General features: G+C 38.4%; 1 protein-coding gene across 1 annotated transcript in view; it reads left to right on the top strand.

Moving 5' to 3' along the window:
- LOC146003703 (cadherin-AgCad1-like) overlaps nucleotides 1-25718 on the top strand; it is a 161658-nt gene that overhangs the window by 88918 nt on the left and 47022 nt on the right. The window contains exons 18-22 of the mRNA XM_083142086.1: nucleotides 162-285; nucleotides 7089-7186; nucleotides 10674-10809; nucleotides 17665-17751; nucleotides 22897-23072. Of these exons, the coding sequence (XP_082998212.1) occupies nucleotides 162-285; nucleotides 7089-7186; nucleotides 10674-10809; nucleotides 17665-17751; nucleotides 22897-23072 (621 nt within the window). The remainder of the gene's footprint in view (nucleotides 1-161; nucleotides 286-7088; nucleotides 7187-10673; nucleotides 10810-17664; nucleotides 17752-22896; nucleotides 23073-25718) is intronic.

Here is a 25718-nt window from a genome sequence, read left to right as displayed (position 1 = left end):
GGTTATTGTACACAGAATACCATCATTAGAGTTTTTCTTTCAAGAAATTGCATGCAATTCTTATTAATGTACTAATTGACCTAAGTGTAATAAGATATTTCTGGTTGTGATGTGTGAAATGTTGGAATGATATCTATCTGTATAATTCCAATTTATTGCAGATGCAAAAAGAGGGGATATTGCTTCTTGGAACCCAACAGACACCTATAAGTGATTTTATAGCAGATGATGCAGATTGCTTGTATAATGAGATAAATTATATTGTAAGAGATCATGGGAGTGATCGTAAGTACATTTATTTTCATGTAAATTTCCTTCTTTAGCATATGATTGAGACCTTAAGTGTGAAATTTTCTGAACAAGTCACTACCAGAAAATGGAGGGTTTCCTTTAGCAAAATTCCATTTAATCACTCCCTTCCTTTTCTTCTTCTTCCTCTTCTTCTTCTTCCTCCTCTTCTTCCTCTTCTTCCCTCTTCTCCTTCATCCTCCCCTTCCTCCTTCTCTTCTTCCAATTCAGATTAACTGTCGCTGCTTTCAGTGGTATAGTGGTAACTTCATCACCTTGTAATCAAGGGTTCCTGGCCCGTTACCCATGGAGACACATTGCAATAGATAAAATAACCAATGAAAGATTCATATCTATTAGTTAAATTCTGTGGTCTTTGACCACTAGCAACATCTAACCTTTGGAACAAGTGTTATTTGTATCCCACTGTTTCTCTTTTCGAATGCTAGATGGCAGTCTGTTAAAAAAAACAAGAAATGAGTTATAAAATGCAAATTATTTATTCGATCTATCTCGCCAAATACAGTGATATTTTACCATAAAATCTATCTTTAACCTACCATTTGTTTATTTGTTTAGGGAGCCTGAACAATTTATATGGATCTGTTGGAAATTGAAAGAATTTTTGCTGCTCAGCCAGTTTACAATCTTTCACGTGGCAAAGAGTTATTTCCACAAATCGTACAGTTCACAAACATGAAACAAATAACTGGGACACGGACAAAGACAAGCGAATACAACCATGTTAGAACAAACACAACAACAAATAGACGAACAGGCAGCGATATGAAGAGTTTTCAGCACGTGAATCAGGACTCCCGTTTCACTCTAAGCACGATGTTCGAGTGTCACCAGCCTGCAGCCACACTACAAAGAACGTAACAAAAGCAGCTTAGACAAAGCTAAGGGTATCTCTTGTTGCACAACGTGCTACCAATCTTCCGTTCTGACTTCACCACGGAAAGCGTTCGTTGTTACGCTAAATGATTGATTTGTTAGCTTAGGCTTGTTAAGATACGACAAGGAAGCAACTGGCAGGTCGCATGGGAACAGTGTAACAAGAGGGTGTCCCTTCTTTAATTGTTTTAGTTGTATATAGGACTTTTAGTGTGAAGGTTTTATAGCGATAGTTTTAACAAATAATAGAGAGCATGGGTGTAACAATGGTTTTAATAGTGTTTTCCAAATTTTACCTTTACCAAATTTGTGCCATTTTATTTTCTCTGACGAATGGCTATGGTATATTTCGGATAGCCAAGAATAAAACCTGAAGAAGGAAACAGTTGTTTCCGAAACGTCGTTGGACAAAATAGTTACTCATTTCACATAAGAAACTAAGTTTGGTATTTTAATTTATTGAAAATACGAATTAATATAAAGTGAGTAAGTTGCACATATCGTGAATTATGAATTTGTTAGGTTTAGTTCACTTAGTAATACACTTGCAGGGTATTTATGCTAAGATAACCAAATGTAATGGACCTAACTTAACAACATAGTCATGCTGCCTCTGATGTCAGAACAAGTTGGTAGCATGATGTGCAGGAAAGAGGCCCTAGAACAAAAGGCAAATGGGCCTCCCACTGCCATCTAGCATGCCAGTATAGAATCATCCTTACCAATAACTCTTGTGCCAATGGTTAGATGTTGCTAAGATCGCAGAGCCACAAGTACCGGCATTTCAATTTCACCCTGTTGCACATTCCACAGTGGTTTGGATCCCACTTTAAACCATTTATCCAGTCTTGATTAACCTATGTGCACATAAAGTGTAAAAGAAAACTTTCAACTCAATCGAAGTAAGTCTTGAAGCTTTCCTGGTGATGAATGATGAAAAGATTCTCTCTGGCTATTATTGACCAGGTGAATTGTGGAAAAGATTCCAAGCTTTCAAGAGCTAATGTCACTCTCATCTTCATGGTAGAGTAGAAGTGATGAGAGTGACAAATTATGAGTGACGTTAGCCCTCGAAAGCTTGGAATCCGTTCCACAACTCAACTGGTCGATGGCCTGAGAGAATCTTTTCATCATTGCAATTCAATGTTTGCATCACGCAAGTTTGGATTTTGAGTCATATTTCAGTTTTCTATTATACACGAACTACCGTGCACAACAGTTAACAATTTTCTTAACTTATATTCTCTTTCTTCTTCGTTTTCATCTTCTTCTTCTTCTGATACGGTTTTTTGTTTTTACTACATCTATCATAATCTAACCTAACGTAATTATGTTTTCAATGTCTGTGCATATATACAAACCACCTGCAGTTGTATCTAGTCAAAGCAAACACAAAGTCCTATCATACCTTCAGTTACCTGAAAACTGTAAAGACTGGCTCGCCTCCTTGGGTAACATACTCTCGGTACTGGGATCGATTTCCTGGGGTGTGTAAGCTCGATTCTATCGACACGCTAATAATAAATACTGTAATAATGGTAATCCTCCATAGCCTCAGCTGCGAAAGGTGAAAACACACTTTAAAAGAACTTTGTAAAGAACCTGCACACCCAAATGCATTTTATATTGTCAAGATTAGATGCAGCCAGAGGTGTGGCGTGCATGTAGCCGCTGTTACTGCAGGTAACACCAAAATATAAAGAATTGAAGAACCCGTCTTAAAATATTATTACGTACATAAACTGGTAATATTGTCGTAAAGTAAACATTGCAAACTGCCATTTTTTCTGACACCGGCAAAAGCGAAGAGGAGGACTGATCCGGTACCCTCCACAGGCAACATGAGGAAGGACCCTGAGCCCACGCAAGGAAGACTTCGCATTGCGGCAAAGACTGTTATGGCGGGAGGAGGAGGCGGGCTGTTTAGCCGGCGCAGTTGCCGGTGATGCTTACAGGAAACATACCAGTGTTGCCATATTCAATTGACAGAAAAGAGCTAAGTCGCCTAATCGGGTCTATCTTACTCTGAAGGTGTCCAGTCACACTGGGGAACGATGGCGCAGTGTTAGTAGCGTCGCCGCCTTATAATCAAGGGATTCCGGTTTTGATACCCGGTGGAGGCACAAGTGGTGCGGATCCAACTTTAAACTGTCCCGATTAGCATTACTGTTCATGAAGTGGACTTAAATCGCCAAATCAAAATTTTAAAAAATCAAATCACACTGGGGCAAAAGCAAACTACCAAGTGACATTTTGTATTTTCACTAAATATCAGTGATTATGAAAGTCCTCTTTGTCCTTCTTCGACATCATGGGCGAGAAGGAGAGGAGAGGGATGGGTATGGTCAAGGGGTCCGCCGTCCTTCTAAAAATGTCAACCTAAAATTCTATATTTCACACATATAATATTATTTCGGTTACAGGAATTTGTGATAATTGTTGATAATACTGTTTGACATTGACATACGTTGTCGCAGGAATGCAATAATTTGGGATTGAAGCAATGTTTTTGAGGTGGTAGAACTGTTTTTGGGTGAAAACAATACTTACAAGCATCATTTCCCGATTGTTATCTTAGCACGCTCTGAAGTGTCAGGTGTCGCAGGTTCGAATCCTCAGCAAGAAATGGTTATTTCAATGTTCATTGTTATTATTTTACTTACATAATTATAAAAATTAATAATTACATACACAAAGAAATAATAATTTTATTTCAATAATTCACCACGCATCGTCATCGTCACGATTATCCTATAAAGCGAAAGCCTTAACGTAAAATATACGAAATGGTAGTGGTGTCAGAAATGCGATTTCAGTGGATTTAGCGAAACATGGGAGTGGGAGTAGTTAGGAAACAGATGAAGACTACATCCACTCTACATACGTCTTATTTGAAACGAAAAGTTTCGCGATTTGGGCAAATCTGGTTTCAAAAGAACTAAGATGGCAACATTAGTAGAATGGGACTTTTTGCAGGTTCCGAAGGAAATATTGGGGAAGGGCAGATGCTGAGAGGGGAGGTGGCAAGGAGGGTGCTTCACGTGTTACAAAAGTAAACAACGGTTTGTGGGAGGGACTGTGCAGTGGGAGTTTTGTGACTGGTGTCTTTCGTCTTTATGTTGTTTTCGTGCATTGTCAATTAATTTATGAAGCTTGCTCCGAGTTCCGAGGTGGCGGGTTCATCCTATCTGGACAGTGTGTGTAATCGTGCGATAGAAGATATTTTGAAGCAATCTTTCGGTTCGTTATTTTGCAGAAAAAATCGAAATTGTGGCGAAAGGGAGGCCAAAGCCTATTTTGAACGATTTAAAACCCAAGTCGTCTGCTGGATATGACCGACATTTCAATGTTTCGTGGTATAACGACTATCCGTGGTTATGTGGATGTGTGCAGTTGTCGAAACTCTTTTGTTGGCCATGTACTCTATTTTCGGGTGAAAAAAAAAACGTGTCGAATTCAGATGTGGATAACATGGACCATGACGCACCCAAAAATTCAAATTGAAATGAAAAACTTCTCTTTATGACAGCATCATAGAAGTTTTTTGATTTGATTTGATTGATTTTGCCTCGCTTGTGCCACTTTTGGCTAATTTGTGAAGATGGGGATGAGTGATGATATGATTAAATTGATGAATAGACATCACAAACGCCCATGCCCAAGCTAGGTTTCGAACCCGGGATTCCAGCATCATATAACTATTTTCAAAGTCGGATTGATCTACTCTATAAGTAGCCTTTGATGTTTCTGTAAGTATCAAATTACGTATTATTGTGTCAACAACCAATGTTTGCGATTTCACTTTAGTCCTTATGTCAACATTTTTTTTCTGATTAATAACTTTACCAAAATCTAGTATTGAATTGCATACGTACCAGATTAATATTATATGAACTACTTGGAAGACATTGGGGGGGGGGGGGGGGCATGAGGTGGGGAGGCGCCCAAAGTCTCCCTTAAATGTCCTACTGATAACCGGTAACACTTTTAAAAATCCACGCCACACCACTGGACGCAGCACATATTTGGATATAAAAGTAAGGATTCTTACCAGTCTCAGCAATAAATGTGGATCTCCTCAGAACTCCGGAGATAATCTCCTATACCTTCTTCACCGTCGTCTCTCCATTCCCGAATCCCTTTTGTTCTCGCTCTTCTCCTACTTGCCCATTTCCTGCCTCTCCTACTCAGTAAATCCAACTGCAAGAACTGACATAAGCATTCCATGAATATTTCCTGGCTGGCCTGATTGCTAAACGTCTGGGAATAATGACATCTTTTATATTACTAACTTTCCTCTTCCTGATTTTCAATGAATATCCTTCCTTTCCATTTACACATAATTATCATCTCTTTACGATATGCACACCTTCCGCACTGCAACAGCACATTGCAGATGTTGTATATGTACATCATCCACACTTAAGGGGCTAAGTATTTTGATGAATGCAGTGGAACCCCGATTTTACAATTTCATGTTTTATACATTCAAAATTGATGGTCCCAACATAGAAAAATGATACAAAATTTTCCTCGATTTTGCATTTTCCCACATTTTAAGTTGTTTCAGCTTGGTCCCTTGAAAACGTAAAATCGAAGTTCCACTGTATATGATGGTACGAAGATTGTTAAAAGTGGAGACATTGGGAAGGATTGTTGGAAGAGGAGTCTGGCGAAACTCGCACTAAGACCAAACCTTGTTTGTTTAGTTTTGTTACGAGCATTTTCAAGGTTAAGCATTACATGCTACATTAAGTAATTGCATGTTCAAAATCAAGTAAGGTGTTCACTGAAGTCCCTTTGAATTTTAGTTGATGCCATAAAATATTTCAACCAGGGTTGATTCTAATTCCACTGTATTGACACCAGTATTGGAAACCATTGGTTGTATTTTATTTACCAATATCAGTCGAAACTTACCCAATGTCTTGGCCTTTCGCAGAGTTGCGAAAAATGCCACATGATGCTTTTGGTGGAGGAACACTTGCCTCTTCCCCACAAAAAAAAATCAGTTTTATTAAAATTTATAAGTTAATGGTACTGAGGACCTGAGGAAAAAAGTAACGAGTAATTTCCATGATCTCGAAAATGTAAGTGTGCATTGACATTACACCGAGTGAAAATTGATTTGCTACATGTAACAGTAACATTGGCCAAAGATGACAGCCTTTTGTTTGACAGGGTCAAAACAAAGAATGAATAAATAGTACCATACCAAATCGAGTTGGCTACTTGGGTGGATGCCAGTAACACCCCTACTAACAAATGACTCCGTTCTCCTCCGTGGTCGTGTGGTCTAAGGTGCTGTGCTTTGGATTCAGACTGTGGGATGGCATGAGTTCGAATCCACCTGGGTTCAGTCTCTGGGTTTTCAGCCTGTGTATAGGACCAGTAGCAACCCACCATCATAAGGAGATTTGGGAGGTTAGAGCTAGTAGCGTGACCCAGTCTGGGACATCTCCTATGATGTCTGAGGGTTTGACCCCAGGTCACCCCATTACAGGTTGAAGATCTCCACACCTCTAGTATAGGCCAAGGCCCTTCCAGGGTTATAGTGGAATGGGTTAACAAATGACTCTCTCTCTCTCTCTCTCTCTCTCTCTCTCTCTCTCTCTCTCTCTCTCTCTCTCTCTCTCTCTCTCTCTCTCTCTCTCTCTCTCTCTTCCTCATTCACTCCCTCTTTTCTCAGTAGATTAAAATGCCGTGAACTGCTAAATAGCCACCAATGATAAAGCTGTAAATATTTGACATAGAACTTTAACGATTCATTAACCATCTTAATTATGTTTATATCTAGATGACTGCAATGGCTGTTACCTTTGAAAACAAACTGCATTTATTGATGAAAATTTGTTATTCTCATTAAAATTGATATTAGCATTTTGTGTCATTTCTATTTATAGAGAGTCAATGTTTCACTCTTGTGCAAGGAGACAAAGGAGGAAGGAAGCTTGCCAGCAAGTGTAACTTTCAAGAAGTCACGCTATCCAATCCCGTCCAGGTAAGAGAATACGTGTCAATAGGTTATTCTGGAAATTTGACCTGGTTTACTACAACAGTTCTTATTTATTGTACATGGTTACAAAATGGACATACCGCCCCTTTATTTCCACACATTATGATGGTTATGGTTGAATGCTTGATATGGCCACATACCTGATGGTTTGAATCCACAACTTCGGTTTGGACCCTGCTGAAAATTTTGTCTACTGTTTTCAGTAGATCTACAGGTGTTTGAAACATTTACAGTGTTCAGGTTTTCAAGCAGATATAATTAAAAATTGTTAATAAGGGGAAATGAAATGTAATATTTACAGCCACCATCCTAAGCTAAACATACTACATACATATTAAATATGATATTGAAGAAGTTTTTTTCACTTGTAGTTTCTCTACTGAACTGTTTTCAGTAGATCAATAGGTGTTCTTCTCTGTTTAGATTTTCAAATAGATATAAAAACCAATTTTTAATCAGGAGGAATGAAAAGTTATATTTACAGCCAACATGTTTCACAAGACACACTATGCAATACTGAAGAGAATATTTCATTTGTAGTTTTCGTACTGAAGGTGTTCAGTAGGAAACCATTGAGTTTCAGTGAATTTCCCAGAGACACGGTAGTGAACAATTCATAACAGTATATTTTGTCTACTGTAAACAGTAGAAATTTCCAGCAGGGGAGACCATTTTTGTAGCAAAGTCGAAAGATGTGTGTTTTTGAAAGATGTGAGGTACATTTTCATCCCGTTGTTTGTCATGAAATGCAAAATAAACTGCAAAGTGAGAAATGAACTCTAAATTTCATATTTAAGAGTTTATTTACGAAATTTAAACGCAAAACTTAGAGTTTATTTAACACTTTCTGAAGTCGTGAACTATGGCCGTCTCGTCTAAGGTGCAATCTTTGGGCATGCAGATTCGAGTCTCCTGGGGCAAGCATAACAACTTTTCTCCTGAGATTTCGGCCTGTGTATGGGATTTGTGGCCCACCCATCATCATGAGGTAATTGGGGAGCTATGAATGAGTAGTATAACTCGGTTCTGGAAACCTATAACAACGACTGGGGGTTTGTTGTGCTGACAACATGTCACCCTATAACTGGTCGAATGATCTCCCACCTGGGACTGGCAGTCAGTAGGTAGGCACTGACCCTTAAGGCCTGTTACACCATGGGTTTTTAACACTTTCTGAAGTACGAATTATCCTGTAATTTTTGCAAATCATGGAAAATTGATTAATTCTACTGTAAATATTTGAGAAGCAAAAATGAGCTCCTTTACACAGGAATAAACTTAATACTCTGATACATGGGTGTCAGGCGAGGGGGGGTCGAACAGGTCAGTGGACCCCCCCCCCTGGAAATTGACATTGTTCGTTTAAAGATACAAGAAAGTCGAAAGTTTGTTACTCGTATTGTTAAGAACAGAAATAAAGTTCATTTAGTTAGTATTCGAACAGAATAATCAAAGTAAAAATGCATTGGATCGAAAACATTGAGTGAGAAATACAGGATCAAGGTTATATTCTACCATTTCATCCAAAGAACAAATGGTTCCACAGTTTTCAAAATTCTAATACACGTAATACAGTTGTAGGTGAGAGGTCACACAACAAAGTTTATGAAGAAAATCCCCCTAAGACTTAAGTTAATATCAAAATGCATTTCAGACACTAACTGCATAAAATGCAAAATAAATAATGGGAATTAGTTGTCCTGGTATTCACTCGTTTGGTGGATCGAGTCTTCCCATTTATATTATTTAAAAAAAATATATATTTTTGTTAGTTTATAATATTTATTATTGTATAATAACATTTATAACCGTGTTTATAATACTTATTATTTTTCTAAAATTCCACTTTTATGATTTACCCGACCCCCCCTCCTGCAAAAATTTCTGGCGACACCCATGCTTCTGTGTAGTAAGTGTAGTTTTGAAATCAAATTTAGTGTTATAGTCACCATTTTAAAACTAAAATGCATTATTATACTGCTGTTGCTCCCAAAATGTGCCCAGTTTTTGTATTGAAATCTTAATATTTTAATGACCATAAATATGTGGCCCTAGGAATGACTCAATATATGAGGGTGAATCAAATGTGAATGAGCCTTGATTGGCTAAGCGTCGGAATGGGTAGCAGCGTGTGATTGGGTATGTGCGGCCAGTAGGTGGGGCTGTCGTGAGTCAGGAACCAGAACAGCCGGCGTGTCGCATGCTTCGTTTAGTAGCTCTCACGATGAGTGAGCAGTGTGTGCCAGTGTCTCTTGCGCAACGCATAATCATCAAGTTCCTCACCCAGGAAAACGTCAAACCGGCCAAAATTTACCGGAGACTGCAGGCCCAGTTTGGGAATGGTACCCTCTCGTGGGCAAGAGTGAAGGTGTGGTGTAAGGAATTCCAGCAAGGCCGTGAACGTGTTGCAAATGAAGTGCACTCCCGTCGTCCTCACACCAGTGTGACGAATGACAACATGGCTCGTGTTCGTGAGCTTGTCGAACAGGATCGCCGAGTCACTGTGAAGCAAATTGCGGCAGAACTTGGTGTGAGCTATGGAAGTGTCCAGTCAATCATCACAAAGCACTTGGGCTTCCGCAAAATCACAGCTCGGTGGGTTCCCAAGCTGCTGAATGTTGCTCAAAAAGATGACCGAGTTCGCATTGCTCACCAGTTTCACAGTCGTTTTGACGTGGAAGGGTAAGTGTTTTTGCATCGCATCGTTACCTGTGATGAGACATGGGTGCATCATTACACCCCAGCAGTGTAGCATGTAGTGGAGGAGGAAAAGGTGAAAGAAACCCCATGAAGGCCAAAGTTCGGTTGTCTGCGGGGAAGGTGTTGGCCACGGTGTTTTGGGACTGGAGGGGGATCCTACTGGTGGATTTCTTACACGAACGTCGGACCATCAACGCACCCTACTACTGCGGCCTCCTGGATCAAGTTAAGGTGCAGTATCGACGCAAACGACGAGGCTGTCCCATCCGACAGGACTTGTTTCTCCACGACAACGCCAGACCCCATACAGCAGGTGTTACGCAGCAGGAACTGGTGGAAATGTACTGGGAACCACTTCCGCATCCACCATACAGCCCATACCTTTCACCATGTGATTTTCACCTGTTCGGACCCCTCAAAGAAGCACTTGGGGGCGAGCGATTTGCGACCAACGATCAGGTGGAAACCTTTGTGTGCAACTGGTTGGCTACCCACCCAGCTTCATTCTACGAGAGCGGCATCAAGAGCCTACCACAACGTTGAGAAAAATGTATCACTAAGGGCGGAGACTATGTAGAAAAATAGGATGTGGCAAAGTCTCTGTTTCCTTCAATAAATAGAAGTACAGCCAAAACAAAAATTCATGATCGTAAAATTTATGAATGATTAGCATTGTAGGGTTAATAATGTTTGTGTATTTTCCTGCAGTTATAAATAGGTTAATGGCGTTTATAACATTTTTCATGATTTTTCTTCCATTTCTCCTTTTCAGCTTGACATAGTTGCTGTAGATAATGACCCAGATGCTCTTAGCGCTACTGCACTGTTTAGTGTGATCATAATATCATCAACCGACAAAGAACCCACCTTCGAAAATTGCCCTGAACAGGATCCTCTTACGTATGAAGGTATTGTTTGCTAGCACTAAATTAAAAGTTCTGTATAATAACTGTCCTAAGTTAACATACTGACAATTGCTTATGTTTTTACTAGGACTGGGTCAGTGGTCACTTTGAATCTACTTGAATGTTGTAGCTTGAGCGGTCCCAAGTTCAATTGTGTAGATATTTTGTTTCGGATCCCACTTGAAACTGGTTGATCTCTCTGAGCATAATGTGAACCTACACTTCGATCATAGTGGCAGTTTAACATTCAGAATAGTTTTACAAGGGGGGACGTTCCCCCCTTCAAATCCGTAACTTACTTTAATGCACTTGTGTTTAACTATATACGAGTGAGAGTCCAATTAAAATCCTAAAAGTCCAACAAAAATTACAGGACAGACTGTGTACAGCTCAAATTTGCATGAGGTATCAACTGTTCTTTACAAAATGACCGCAAGGCTGCAACACTAGTCAAGTGAGTTCCACATCATTTTTGTCATTTGAAACCTCCTGCATACACTTTGACCAGCAAAGAGCAGTGGTTTCTTGCCCTCTCGAAGCCTAAAATTTGTAGACATTCTACGGCAAATTCAATGTTTGTATGCATACTTACCAAGCCAGCAAATTTACAAATAGAGGAGGAGGTTCGAAAATGGCGTCAATCCGCATGCAGATGGGCGGAGGGACCTTCGCGGTGGCTCATAAGTGACTGCACATAGATTTCAAATAATTCTTCTTCGGGTGTACAGGCATTAACTCAGACTTGAAAATATATGTGGATCAGCAGTAGGTCTATGCTAAAATGTAGCAAACTTGTGCAACTTTAAATGCAGAAATCTACTAGATAAAAAACAAATTAAGTTTTTCATTGACAGTCCCTCGTATTAGTTTACTTCAAAGCAGTGGCGGCTCGTGGTGAACCAAAGTGGAGGGGCGACAGCTCATAAATTTGCTCTACTTGTAATGTGAGTTTAATTGATTAATTTCGTATATAACAGCCAACATGATAAGAAATTGATATATTCGTCTTTCCCGAATATCATGCTTTGCACGTTTGCACATATTATGATAAATTAATAATTATTTAACAGTAATGCGAAGATTACGAAAGATGGAAGAAGAAATAGAGTTCTAACAGATTTAGTTGTTTGTTTTTTAACTTAACAGAGGGGTAAATTGATAAGCACAATGACGAATATTTACGTGCATTGAACGTGAAAATTTCTAGTAAAAATGTTACACAAAAAACGTTTCCTGTCCAACATGACTAATTGATATATGAAATAGGGCAGCAAAGTAAATATCTCACTGGAAAGGTGATATCTGCGTTACCAGAAGCTCAAGCTCTACAGTAAAAACTTCAAACTTACCAGAAATCTTCTTTAGACATGCTTGTTCTAGATTCAAATTCGGTCTAGGCCAGCCTAGGATTTTTATGTTTATTTTATTCATCTAGACTTCTGGGAGAAAAACTTCGCACCAACAAGTTCTCCACATAGCTCATCGCAACAAACGCACAACTACAGCACACTACCGAAAAAGCTTCACTTTTCAATGGAAAACGAAGAAACAACAAGCAAAGAGAATCGAGTATTCTCTTTGCAACAAGTGTCAATGCTATCGTCTTCCCATGCAGTCATTTTATTGCCTCGGGGTTGCCAGACAATTTTGCCAATTTTTCAGAAATTCGTAGTACACAGGTTCCTGTAGCGGCTCTTGGTGAGTTTAGATGACTAGTTTCTAATTTATTTAACAGCCGGCTTGAAAAGAAATTGCGAAACTTTGTCACACTATCAGGGTTTTTTCAAAACGTGCTAATCAAAACATGTAATTAAATCTAATTTTGTGAGTAACACAAAGCTGTAGCCGACTTCCGTGACTATAAAAAGCCATGGATCCTGGGTTCGAATCCCGGCCTGGACATGGGTGTTCTTTGTGAGTGCCCTTCCATCATTTAATTATCACTTATCTTCATCGTCGTGATTACCGAAAAGTAGCAGAAAGCGACTGTAAATAACAAATAAGCACCTGTCTGTACTTTTTCAGTTACCGATATTTTCTTTCCTCATTGGAAATTGCATTATTTATTGCTCTATGGAATACAGAATGATTTCTTTCGACGGTTGGTAATTTTCTTTCTTACGTTAACTTCATTGCTTCTGGCAACTCTTCATTGTTTACCGTTCTCTGGAGAGAGGGCCAGTTTCGCCTAAGGGGTTGGTTTCGGACGACAAACCCTCCGTCCTCCCAGCCCATTCCCAGCCACAGATCCCACGCATGTTATTCAGCCAGTTCCCTCGCCTCTTACCCCTCGCGGCAGCGCCTGAAAATGCTCTACGTCTCGTAAGGTGGGAGGACGCCGCCCTGCCAGATTTCTCTCGAAGTTCCGTATTCCCCCGCACGGTGGCCTGCAAACTTCGCAATTGTCGCGGAAGAATGAACACAGAACCGACTAACCAACGATCTATAAGCAACGGAATATTTGTAATTCAGACAATGTAAAATATAATATATAAATGTTAAAGTAATGTTTGTTCACTTGTGATTACACACGGCAGTGCGGCGTCCGTATCGTCCTTATGAGCGGCCGCCCCTGCTTCAAAGTAGTGTCTACGTAGTCACCAGTATTTTCTACAGTATTAGAAACAGTTTTGGAACTCTCAGGATTCTAGCATCAATGTCAATAAATGTCTTTTTTTCATCTTGTTATCTAATTTGTCAAGTTTTTTACAAAATAGTCATTAAAGTCAATATTTTTTTTTGAGTTTATGACTTCATGTGTCTTTTTTTTTTTGGGGGGGCGGGGAGATGCTCTTTTTTTTTAGTTCAATTTTAGATGGCATTATTTTGTAGTTTTTCGTAACCTAGTTGTAACTATTAGTGCACTGACAAAAGTAAAGTTGTTGTGAGAGCATTTCTTGAGTGTTAGCAGTCTGTACATGCTTAAAAATTTAAATATCGCATAAATTTATCTTTCTACTATGTTATTCCTGTTACCAAGTTCCTTTTGTTAGTAGTGCTTGATATTTTTAGTACCAAAGAAAACATATAGTACAATAATGAAAACATTGTCTTCTCTTCACGAAAATATTTGTTTTATATTGAATGAAAAGGCATGCCATGACAGGCTGTGGGATGTTGGATGCCATATAATAATTATTTTAAATTATATCCCAGTTTCCCTTTAGTTTAGATATGCTAATTTATCAGTGTGAGCCTCGGCTACTTGATGGGTCACAGATGGCAGATAGTGACCCCCCCCCCCCTCAGATATGAGGGGAACCTGCGAGTAAGGAGAAATTCAAATAAAGAGTGCCAGACTATGAGTACGTCCAGTGGCATGGACATACTCAGCAAATACCACAGATACCCATCGACAGCCTTGTGCTATGGCGAATAAACACCGCCGTAAAAGTGTTTGTCCCCACTGCCTTGTGGACCTGGAGGGATTCGGAAAGGCTAAGGGAGTTGGAACCCTAACAGAAAAACAAGGGTGTACCTGAGAACCGACAGGTGGCAGCCTCACCATCCAGGTATAGGCTGTGACAGACCCGATTAGCCAACAGCCAAAAGCATAAAAAAATCGAGAAAAGAGAGAAGCAAGCCAGACTGGAAATTGGAGACGATGCGGGCTACAAATAGGGACATTGAATATTGGAACACTGACAGGAAGGACTGAAGAAATTGTAGATCTAATGGAGAAAAGAGGAATCAGCATCTTTGAAATGAGCGAAACGAAATGGAAAGGAAGAGGAGAAATGAATTTGAGGAAAGACCATAAACTGTACTGGGCAGGTACTGAAGAGAGCAGGAGAAGTGGGGTTGGATTTGTAGTCAGAAGTGGAATATGTGAGGAAGTAGAAAGGGTAAATTACAGAATTATAAAACTAAAAATGAATGTACGAGGGAAAGTAATAGAAATAATTCCAGTGTATGCCCCACAAACAAGATGTACAAGGGAGGAGAAAGAAGAATTTGAAGAAGACTTGGAAAAACACGTAGGAAAGGAATGTCAAATTGTGATTGGTGATTTTAATGCACAAGTGGGAAGAGACAGGAAAGAGTATACGGAAGTAATTGGTGCAGATGGATGGGGACAGAGGAATTGATTGATTGATTGATTTATTTATTAGCATCCTTTCAACTTTACAAAAGTTTGGAATTGTCACATTGTACATGTACATTTAGAATACATCTATAAAATTATAGGCATAATAAAATATAAAATACAATAGATAATATGAGATACAAGATATCATATAAAGAGAATAAATGCATGCTCAATGTTATTTTCTTGAGACAAATTGGCTAAAAATATGTTTTCTATATTCATGAGGAGGGAAGGAGGCTACTGGACTTTTGTAAGAGAAATGGACTGTTAGTAGGTAATAGCTGGTTCAAGAGAAAAGATGACAGTTATAAAATTACAAGATACAGTTGGAATAATGAACAAAAGTCTGTAATAGATTATATATTGGTAAACAAGGAAGTAAAGAAGATAATGAACAATATTAAAGTAATACCCAGTGAGAACTTGGACAGTGACCACAGGCTACTAGTAGGAGATGTGAGGAGATGGAAAATAAAAGAAAGAAGGGAGGAACAAGAGAGAAGGATAAGAGTGTGGAAATTGAAGGATAAGATGATAAAAAAGAAATATCAAGAAATATTATGAACAAAAGTGCCAAGAGATGAACCCAAAGGAGTAGAAGATTTGAAACAGAATTAGTAGAGGCAGCCAAAAAGGTATGTGTGAAGGACAAGCAAGAAAATAAAGAACCAAGAAACACCATGGTGGAATGAAAGAAAGAGAGACAGTGATAAACAAAAATGATGCATTTAGAAATTGGTTTAAAGTTAAATCACAAAATGCACAAAAAGAGTACGGGGAAAAGGAGAAAGAGGCAAGAACATTAGTACAGGATGAAAGAAGAAAGTGGATGGAAGAATAGACCAAAGTGTGTGACGTCCAACTGGGTTTAGTATCGGTATTCCAGAAATATAAATTAGAGGAAGCGGACATGGGGGCCAAAAGATGTTAATCGATACCCAAACTCAATTAGGCAGTCACAAATCATGTTTCTTTCCTTTAATCCAATGAAACTCAATATGAGTCAAGAGAATGAACTAGTAGGTATATACTCTATGTGATCAAAAGTATCCGGACACACCGTGAAACGTGTGTTTATCATAGAGGACAACATAGTACTGCCATCTACTGCGTGGAGCACATGGTCAGCGAACTCAGTAGTCTGCAAACAGTGCAAGACAGGAGTATGGGATGGTCTGAAGAACTCACAGACTTTCAACGTGGTCAGTTGGTTGGGTGCCACTTGTGTAGGAAGTCTGTGTGTGAGATTTCCACCCTCCTAAACATCCCTCTGTCCACTGTTTCCGATGTTATAGTGAAGGGATGTGTACAACCCAAAAGTGTGCAGGCCAACCTCCCATGTTGACCCCGGAGACCATCGAGTGTTGAAGAGGGTCGTACAGCATTATCGTCAATCATCCATCGCCACCATCACACAGGAATTCCGAACTGCATCTGGATCTACTCCAAGCACCATTACTGTTTGGTGCAAGGTGTGGCAACTTGGTTTCCATGGCCGAGCAGCTGCCCATAAGTCAAACATCACACAGACAAATGCCAAACGCCGCTTCGTGTGGTGCAAGGAGCATCGAAACTGGACCATAGAACAGTGGAAAACCGTTGTGTGGAGTGATGAATCACAGTACACAATGTGGCGATCCGATGGTAGGGTGTGGGTGTGGCGAATGCCTGGTGAACGACATCTACCAGCCTGTATAGTGCCGACAGTGAAATTCGGAGGTGGCAGGGTTACAGTGTGGTCATGTTTCTCCTGGAGGGGGCTTGGCCCCCTTGTTGCTTTACATTGCAATGTCACGGCACAAGCTTACGTTGACATTTTAACAGCTTTCATGCTGCCTACCATCGGAGACCAGTTCGGGGATGACCATTGTGTCTTTCAACACGACCGAGCTTCCATCCATACTGGAGGGCTTGTGGGGGAGTGGTTTGATGACAACAACATCCCACTAGTGGACTGACCTGTGCAGAGTCCTGATTTGAATCCCATAGAACATCTCTGGGATGTTTTGGAATGCCGACTTTGTGCTAGACCACACTAATCCACATCAATACCTCTTCTCATTTTGGCGCTCTGCGAGGAATGGGCTGCCATTCCTCAGGAAACCTTCCAGCACCTGATTGAAAGTATGCCTGTGAGAGTGAACACTGTCATCAAGGCTAAGGGTGGGCCAACACTGTATTGACTGCCAGTGTTCCCGATGGAGGGTTGCCCAACCTTGTACTTTATTTTCAGGTGGGCATCCGGATACTTCTGATCACATAGAGTACTTATATTCCTGGTTGCGTCATAAAACACCTCAATGCAGAATGTTCAGAAACGATTAAGATTTTCAGCAAAGAACACGAAAATCACAAAGGGTAGTTAATGTTTTCTTCTTCCTTGCACAAGGCTTATGTCATTGATGTTGGCACAGTAAAACACATGTTCGAACAACCACAATTATATTCGCAAATGTCAATCACTATCGTGAAGCAAAGAGTACAGATGGGACGCAAGTACCATAAACTGAGGAGGTTAACGAAAGGCATCAAAAATGGGGCGTGCGTTCGTTTCTTAGTTATTGACACTGAGCAGCAAGTACTTAATTACTAATTCTAACAAACTATAGCCATCACTAGGAAGTACTAGGAATTTTCCTTTTGTTTTCGTTCAAGAATGTCAACAAGAAATTAATCATTTTTTTAACGCCACTTTTATTAAAGCGTACCTTGCAATGTACAATGGCTCATTAATGTGTTTGCACACACACACATATTTTTCATTACAGAAGGAAAAATGAACGACACTGTAATATCATTTTGTACTGCAATTGATAACGACATTAACAGCATGAGTATATACTATTATCTTGTTGGTAAGTTGATATTTCTTTTACTCTCATATTAAATATTTTGGTAACATTGTGAAATATTTTGTCTACGTCTGAGTCAGTATCACTTTGAACTGGCACCAATGCTTGAAAATTGTCACAATTGAAAGTTGTTCTAAATATTGCTTGATGTGCAAGTATTTTGCTGTAATTGTATGCGTCAATTTAAGAGAGTTTTCATTTAAAGCATTCAAGAATTACATCGGAATATTAAAACAGCTAACATGTAATCACCACATCAATTTTTTTTCACACACTACTGTTTCATGATGTTAAGGATATTTTCTCCGTGAAAGTGTCGTATGGCTGGAGTGACCATGATATTTTGACTGCAAAACGGGACATCCCAAACAGAACAGTTTACACCCCCCCCCCTTTCCTAGAAAATCTGTTAAGCCTAATTATAAAATTATGTTAGTATTAACATATTATTATTTATTAAAACATTGATCACATAAATGACACACCATAAACATTGAATGAGATATGATCTCCCATTTCGAAAGGTATTATTATAATCTAAGACTTACGTAGCGTTTCTCGGCTTTTCTGATCAATCTTTGATGTTGAAGTTGAGTAATGCTAGAAGTATTTAGCAGAAGAACCTATCTTCTAGAGAGAAGCTTTATTCTTCACCAACTGTTCATAAATATTCCCGAAAACCTTATGCCACACATCAGACACACAACTCTTAGTTTTTTCTTTTGAGTTTGTGTCATGATACAGGAACTTTAAATTCTTGTTGCAATTCTGTGAAGAAACTGCATGCTTATTCACTGCTCTAGATAAAATGGGACACACATAAAACAATACATCTTTATAAGATGTAAACTAGTTACTAAAGATATATCTGCGAAACTTACTTGTAAATGTTCTATTAATTTCGGTGGCCTCTGCCACCATCCACTTGGGAACTCGATGCTTCACTGCTAGGTTGACTTCTGGTTCCTGTTGTTGTTTCCTCAACTACCGCTAGGGGTGCTGGTGTAGCCATTTCGTCTGCTGCGTGTGATGGGTTTGAGCTGCAGTCGAAATGGCTACACCAGCACCCCTAGCGGTAGTCGAGGAAACAACAACAGGAACTGGAAGTAAACCTAGCAGTGAAGCATAGAGTTCCCAAGTGGATGGTGGCACAGGCCACGGAAATTAATAGAACATTTACAAGTAAGTTTCGCGGATATATCTTTAGTAACTCGTTTACATCTTATATTATCAACCGCGTTGTTTATTCCACTCAACATGAATACATCTTTTTATCATGAAATCTCTTCCAAATTTAGACTTAGTTTTCAAGATAGCTCCTAGACTTTTATAAAACGGGACAAATAGTGGCTTTTTAATAATATGGATGGGACGACCAGAAGACACCTCCGAAACTGGACTGTCCCAGTCAAAACGTGATGTATGGCCAAGGGTGCCTGCAGGATTTTTCTCAGGGGTGGCAGTCATAGAAACTTCATTTATTATTATTATTATTATTGCTATTATTACTGTTATTATTGTTATTAGATATTATTGTTACTTTACAAATCATAAAATTCAAACTGAATTGAAAATATTTTAGCGTTGTATGCAAGTTGAGACTAGAGTATACTATTTAGATAGAAAGTGGAATCGCCTTGCTTCCTTTCATCTATCACTTTGTGGATGAACAGTTCTTTTGTCTTTTTGTACTTTTTCACAAGCGCAGATATCAATCTGACTAAGAGACCACTTAATCTACATGTTTTTATGAGCCGAAGGGTACTGTAAAATAATAATAATATGAATAATAATTTAAAATTATTATAAAATGCTTCCTTCACATCCGCTACTTGAAAAACTGTTTAAACTTTACTTACTTACTTCCTTCCTTATGTTTTTATTAATTATATACATTTGCCATTTCCATATTCTGTATATTTATATACAATTTGCATAACTGAATACTTAACATATTAATTCGTGTAAAACAAAAAACCTTTTTTTAGTTAGACAATCAGTGTGAAATAGATTGTAAGCTTAAATGTAACACTATTTATAATAATAATAATAATAATAATAGTTGCTCTAACTTATGGCCTGTTGTAAAATATCACTAAAATTTCACCATTCGAATTACATTAACTCTTTCCAGTGCCCCCCTGGCCCCTCCGTGTGGGCACCCTTGCGTATGGCCACTCTACGTATGGCATTTTCGTGGAACCTGCAAAATACTCAAGTTCAAAATATCAGTGAATAAATCCAAAGGAATACTTTCCCATCAATACACTGGCGTTGGTATCAGATCAGCCCTAATTTTGTCATAACTCAGAAGAGAAATTTTGATAGTGCACCCTAACGTACATGGATATAAAATGTATAGCTACCAGTAACATTATTTTCTTCTTTCCTGCTATTACTTTAGTTTGTAAATATAATAATATACAGGGAACAAGAACAGTGATAGTGATAGTTTGTGAATAGAGGGTGCGCACAAATTATTGGTTGATTTTGTAAGACCATATTTTCACCAATGTTGAACAGAAATACAGTATATTTGCAATTTCACACAAGCCTTAAATACATTTTATGTGCACTCAACATGTCGTGCGACAGTTGGTCCAGATGATAATATCATCCTTGACAAACCTTCTCGTCTGTTGTGTGATGTTTCCGATCGGAGTATTGATGCGCCTTTGCAATTCTGTCAGTGTCTGTGGAAGTGAAGGAAGGTAAACATTGTCTTTGATGAAACCCCACAGGAAGAAATATGATGACTGGGGGTGAGCATGTGCAGATGTTGTCTGTGATCACTGGCGACCTGGCAAGTATGGCATGGACATCTGTCGTGCCACATGTTTGGTGCACATCGAATGCATTTAAGGGCTGTGTGAAACTGCAAATATACCTTTTTTCAAATGGTGGTAATGTTACAGGGTCAAGAAAGAGTAGGGATGGGCCGATACCGATAAAGTACCGATATAAAATTTACCGATACCGATATTCTACCGATCCAATATAAAATTAGAAATGGTTCTTGAAGAACCTGAAAGGTTCATTGACCTCCTTAAAAAATGTGTGTTTCGAGGTGACTGCAGAGGAAAAGAAGTTGCATATTTAGACATTTACTTTTTTAGAAAGTAGGGCATGGCGATTATCCATAAAAATTACAACAAAATGGCAGAATTTTGCACTAAATTATCAGATATTTATCAATATATCAGATCGGTAAAATAATCGGTAATTTTACCGATAAACCGATACACTGATATGCCTATATCGGCTGATACCTAAGAAAAAGTAAAGAATGGTAACACTGTTTTGCCTTGTTTCCATGTTAATAAAACATTAACATGCTGATCAAGGCAAAATGTATTGTATAGAAATGTACACTAAAAACGTAACGTTCCCTCCCTCTAACAGGGTCTTCTTCAGATGAAGTTCACAATAAATGTTTTTAGTGTATATTTTTATACAATTAATTTTGCCCTGGTCAGCATTTTTATGTTTTATTAAAAGTATAGAAATGGACAAGTAAGTCAAGAAGTATAAAAAGTGAAGAAATTATACTTGTGGTCAAGAATTTTTGCTATCAGAATGATTTATTTAGTTTTTACTTCACTTTTCTGCCCATTTGGCTAATTGCGAAGATGAGGACGATTGGTGGTAAGATTAGATGAGTGAAGTGATAATCTCAAATATATCAAATATGTTGGGACGACAACATGAGCCCCACATCAGATTATACCGGCTGAGAGTCTAGACACCAGACCCTTGCTAGTCTGTAAAATGCAGTCCAGGATACATTAATATATGAAACAAGTCTAATTCTCTTGTTAAATACTGCTTCAGTTTTCATCTTAACTGGCCTTTTTGTATGGGTTTTACTTTATATAAATATTTTTTTTTTAATTGCTAATTTCCAACTTTACCTGAGTAGGGGTCGTATAAGTAAAGGTTAAGAAAAACAAGAAAAAAAGGTCAAGAATTGTGGCTTTATTACTTTGGTAAACACCCTGTATTTCTGTTCTATATTGGTAAAAATATGGTCTAACTAAATTGACCAATAATTTGTGTACACCCTGTATTTTCTCTTTCCTCTACCATATATACAGAATGTTTTGACTGTGAAACGTATTTGTTTGTTTTTCAGTATTACTGATTGTTTGACATTTACTCAATTTAAGGTATAGCACAGGAAGAGCAAACCAAAAGCATTCTTATAACTAGGGCTCGGATAATTATGCATTTTGCATATTGCATATGCAAATGCATATTTAAGGATTTTTAACTAAAAATGCATATTTCAATGCCGGTTGCATATTTGTATGAAAATAAGTTTGTTGTGCATATTTTTGTACCCACAACCAACACCGAGCATATACTGTATTTTTATCTCCTCGCTTCTCTTTTCTTTATCTTTTCTGTCTTTCTTCTTTCCTTTTTCCTGGATTGTATGAAATGTGGTAAGTACGTCATTCTCACCTCAACAATGGACTAAGCTGGCAACGCTGTGTATAAGTTTCTTATCACAAATGGACAACGTGTCGATGATCTGGAACTTGATGTGTCTGACTTTGTTGCCCTAAAATACAGTCCACTTGTATCTTGCAAAGTGAAACGTGTTTCTCTGAATATAAGACTATTCTAGCTGAAAACACGAGTTTCAAGTTCGAAAATTTGAGACATGTTGTTATCAAATGCAATCATGATCTTGATCTGTAGTGTATTGTGTTTCAACGCAGAACCATATTAATTGAAACAAATCTGTGTAGCGAATGAGCATTCAGAATAATGAATATCCATTGCCTGGCATGTAATCTTTCATAGTTTGAAGTATACAGCATTTATAAATTAAACAGGTTTTTGAAGTGCATATTTAAATGCATATTTTACACTTTTTTAGTGCGTATTTGCATGGATATTTTGCATTTTTTAGTGCATAACTATCCGAGCCCTACTAATAACTTTGGAGATTTAAGTAATTATTCATATTTTAACACTGGAAGTTTAACTTTATGTAATTGTTCAAGCTGTTATTTGCTTTGTTGCTGCCTTTTTTTCTTTTCCTTGCTTACTTGCTGTCTCACTTGGTTACTTAATTGTTTGAATATTCTCTTGTTTTTTAAAACAAAAACGGATTACAGGCACAAATACCATCTTTTTCAGGCGACAATAAAGAATACTTTAAAATACCAAACCCAGAAGAACCCCAAATGGTGTTAGCACAGGAACTTGACTTTGAGACACTCAGTCTTTTCAATGTCACCATCCGCACCTCAAATTGGAATGAAAATGATATGCCTGAAGCCACACATTCATCAATATTAGCAGTCATGGTTGAAGTAAGTGTTGGCTTTTCTTCCAGTTTTTACATTTCCAAATGCTTACTAGCCGGCCCCCGTGGTGGAGTGGCTAGCACATCGCACTAGAATGTCAGGGGCCCTGGGTTCGAATCCTGGCCTGGCATGGATGTTTGTTAGTGTCCATTCATCAATTTCATCATATCATCACTCATCCCCATCTTCGCAAATAAAGTGGCAGAAAAGCGAAGTAAAGCAAAGGAAAACAATCAATGAATCAATCAAAAACCAAGTACTTACTGATGGGTCAGAGATAAAAAAATAACAATAACCTGTGGCGCACCAGCCCATAAGGGCCAGGGCCTATATACGGACTGCCGGCCTCACATATAGCACATGAAGATCAAACCAAAAGCATTCTAATAACTAGGATCTATATACAGGGTTTTCGTAAATGGTTGTTGGGGTTACAAACAAGCACTGTATTTTACCTAATAAAGATAGATACATGCAATTTTTTGCAAAATTTTAGAAAACTCACCAAGTTTTTGTGACAAAGTCACAAATGTTCCATGTGCTCGCCTCGCAATATCCTGCAGATATCTAAGTGATAGTCCATTTCCTGCCAAACTCGGGATAGCATATCGCATGTAACACTGTTGATGAATTCGTTATGCGTGTTTTCAGTTCCTCAATGTTAGTGGGTAATGGAGGATAGTAAACGGTATCTTTTACATATCCCCAGAGAAAAAAATCACAAGGAGAAAGGTCAGGGAAACGAGGCGGCCATGATAAAATATTTTCGTAGAACACTCCATAATGTTGTCTTCGGAACATGTTTCTTGGATCCAGCAGGATTTCTTCGTGCTCCGTAGATAGGTTTCACGAAATCGCTTCACATCATGTTCCGACACTGATGGTGGACCACTGCTTTTGCCTTGGCAAATGTAACCTTTTTCTTTGAACTGTGAATACCACCTTCTAATTGAATTGTCGCGCACGAAAATGTCGTTGCACAACTGTAACGGACCCCGTTGCGTGATATTCAAGGACACAAAATGCCTTCTCACTAGTAATATCCACCATCTTTAGAAAACTGCCGCCTAGCGGCAGAATTGGGAAACAGAGGTCTATTAAACAAATAGGGAACAAAACTTGTTGAGCTTCTCAACAATATCGTGCATTTGTGTTCACCATGTCATTCAGCCAGATCGATTACAACAATGAGGAAACCCCAACAATCATTTACGAAAACCCGGTGTGTGTGTATATAACTAGGATAATATATATAACTAGATCTTCCATATGCTGAGGTGGGAGATCATCTAACCAGTTACAGGGTGATGTGTGGTTAGCACAACAACCCCCCAGTTGTTGTTGTAGGTTTCCATGATCGGGTTACGCTACTGATTCGTAGCTCTCCAATTTCCTCAGGGCGGTCGGTGGCCACCGGTCCCCTACACAGACCAAAATCTCAGAGGAAAAGTTGTTACGCTTCCCCAGGAAATTCAAAGCTGTGTGTGTCTGGTAGCCAGAGTGGAAAGAATGACGTCTTAGACCAGCCATGATGTGAGACGGGTCGCAGATAGTCATGTTAAATTATTTGAAACCTTTAGGAACATGTTATGACCAGCGGCGTATTCTCCATGTTACCGCATTTACTGCCAGTAAACAAACTTCTTTTTATATTGTTTTATAAATGTAGTTTTAATATATGGGTAACTGCTCATTATAATTATACAAACTATTAAAACTAGTTTGTAAACGAGAGTTCAAGTAAATTATTTAAAGACCTTAACCCTAGCTTACCCATGCCATAGAAGAAGCTTACTTACCCAGAAGGGTTGGGGTGGCTGACAGGCCCACATTTTTTTATCACTAAATTTCAAGAAACCATTTTGTTACTGAATCACCACTTCCTTTGTTGTTTCTTTAAGTTATTATTTATTAACTATAATAATTACAAATATTACCATCACTAATAAAAAACAATAACCAATTTTTGCATGAATGTCACACACATATTTTATCATTCACTAAAACTCACTCATTTTTCATGTTTTTTTTTGTTTTTATTTACATGGGTGCAGTTACGTATATATTTATTATAATAATTACAAAAGTTACCATAAATACCAATCAATTGTTCACTGGCCCTTGAATAACATGCATTCAAACAGGTTTTGCTGATATACACACCAAGTGAATTTTGTTCCCTGTGTACAATACATTTATGTTTTTATGAACAAAAGTTATACAGAAATATTGGGTACGCCCTTGGGAACAATGTATTTTATTTATATTTTTTTATAAAAATGTTCACAGTTGAAAAATCTGCTCGTTCTCCATTGCACCCTTCTGACGACCAGGTATCATCTCCGATTGTTTGTAGGGAGGGAGAGTGCCGATTTAAAGATTTATGCCTACATAGTAAGTTCCAGCATTGCAAACAGCTTTGGCGGGAGAACACTGCTTGTTCCTTCTTGCTTTCTGTGCCATGCTTGGCAGAGACAATGTTGCTACATGAAGGGAAATTTCCCTTGAAAGGAAATCCAGGTCCAATTGTCGGTGAAAAGGGATTTTTTTAAAAGAATATCAGAATTGTTGAAAAATTTGAAGTTGTCACTTCTGTTTCTGTTTACTTGCATGTCTGCACGGGTGTTTTATTTCTAATTATATCTAGATAGG

This window comes from Lepisma saccharinum, chromosome 20, assembly GCF_977018435.1.
Source record: "Lepisma saccharinum chromosome 20, izLepSacc3.1, whole genome shotgun sequence".
NCBI classification, from domain to species: Eukaryota; Metazoa; Arthropoda; class Insecta; order Zygentoma; family Lepismatidae; genus Lepisma; species Lepisma saccharinum.
Note: the sequence above shows the minus strand (reverse complement) of the source record. Positions and strands in the feature narration are given on the sequence as shown.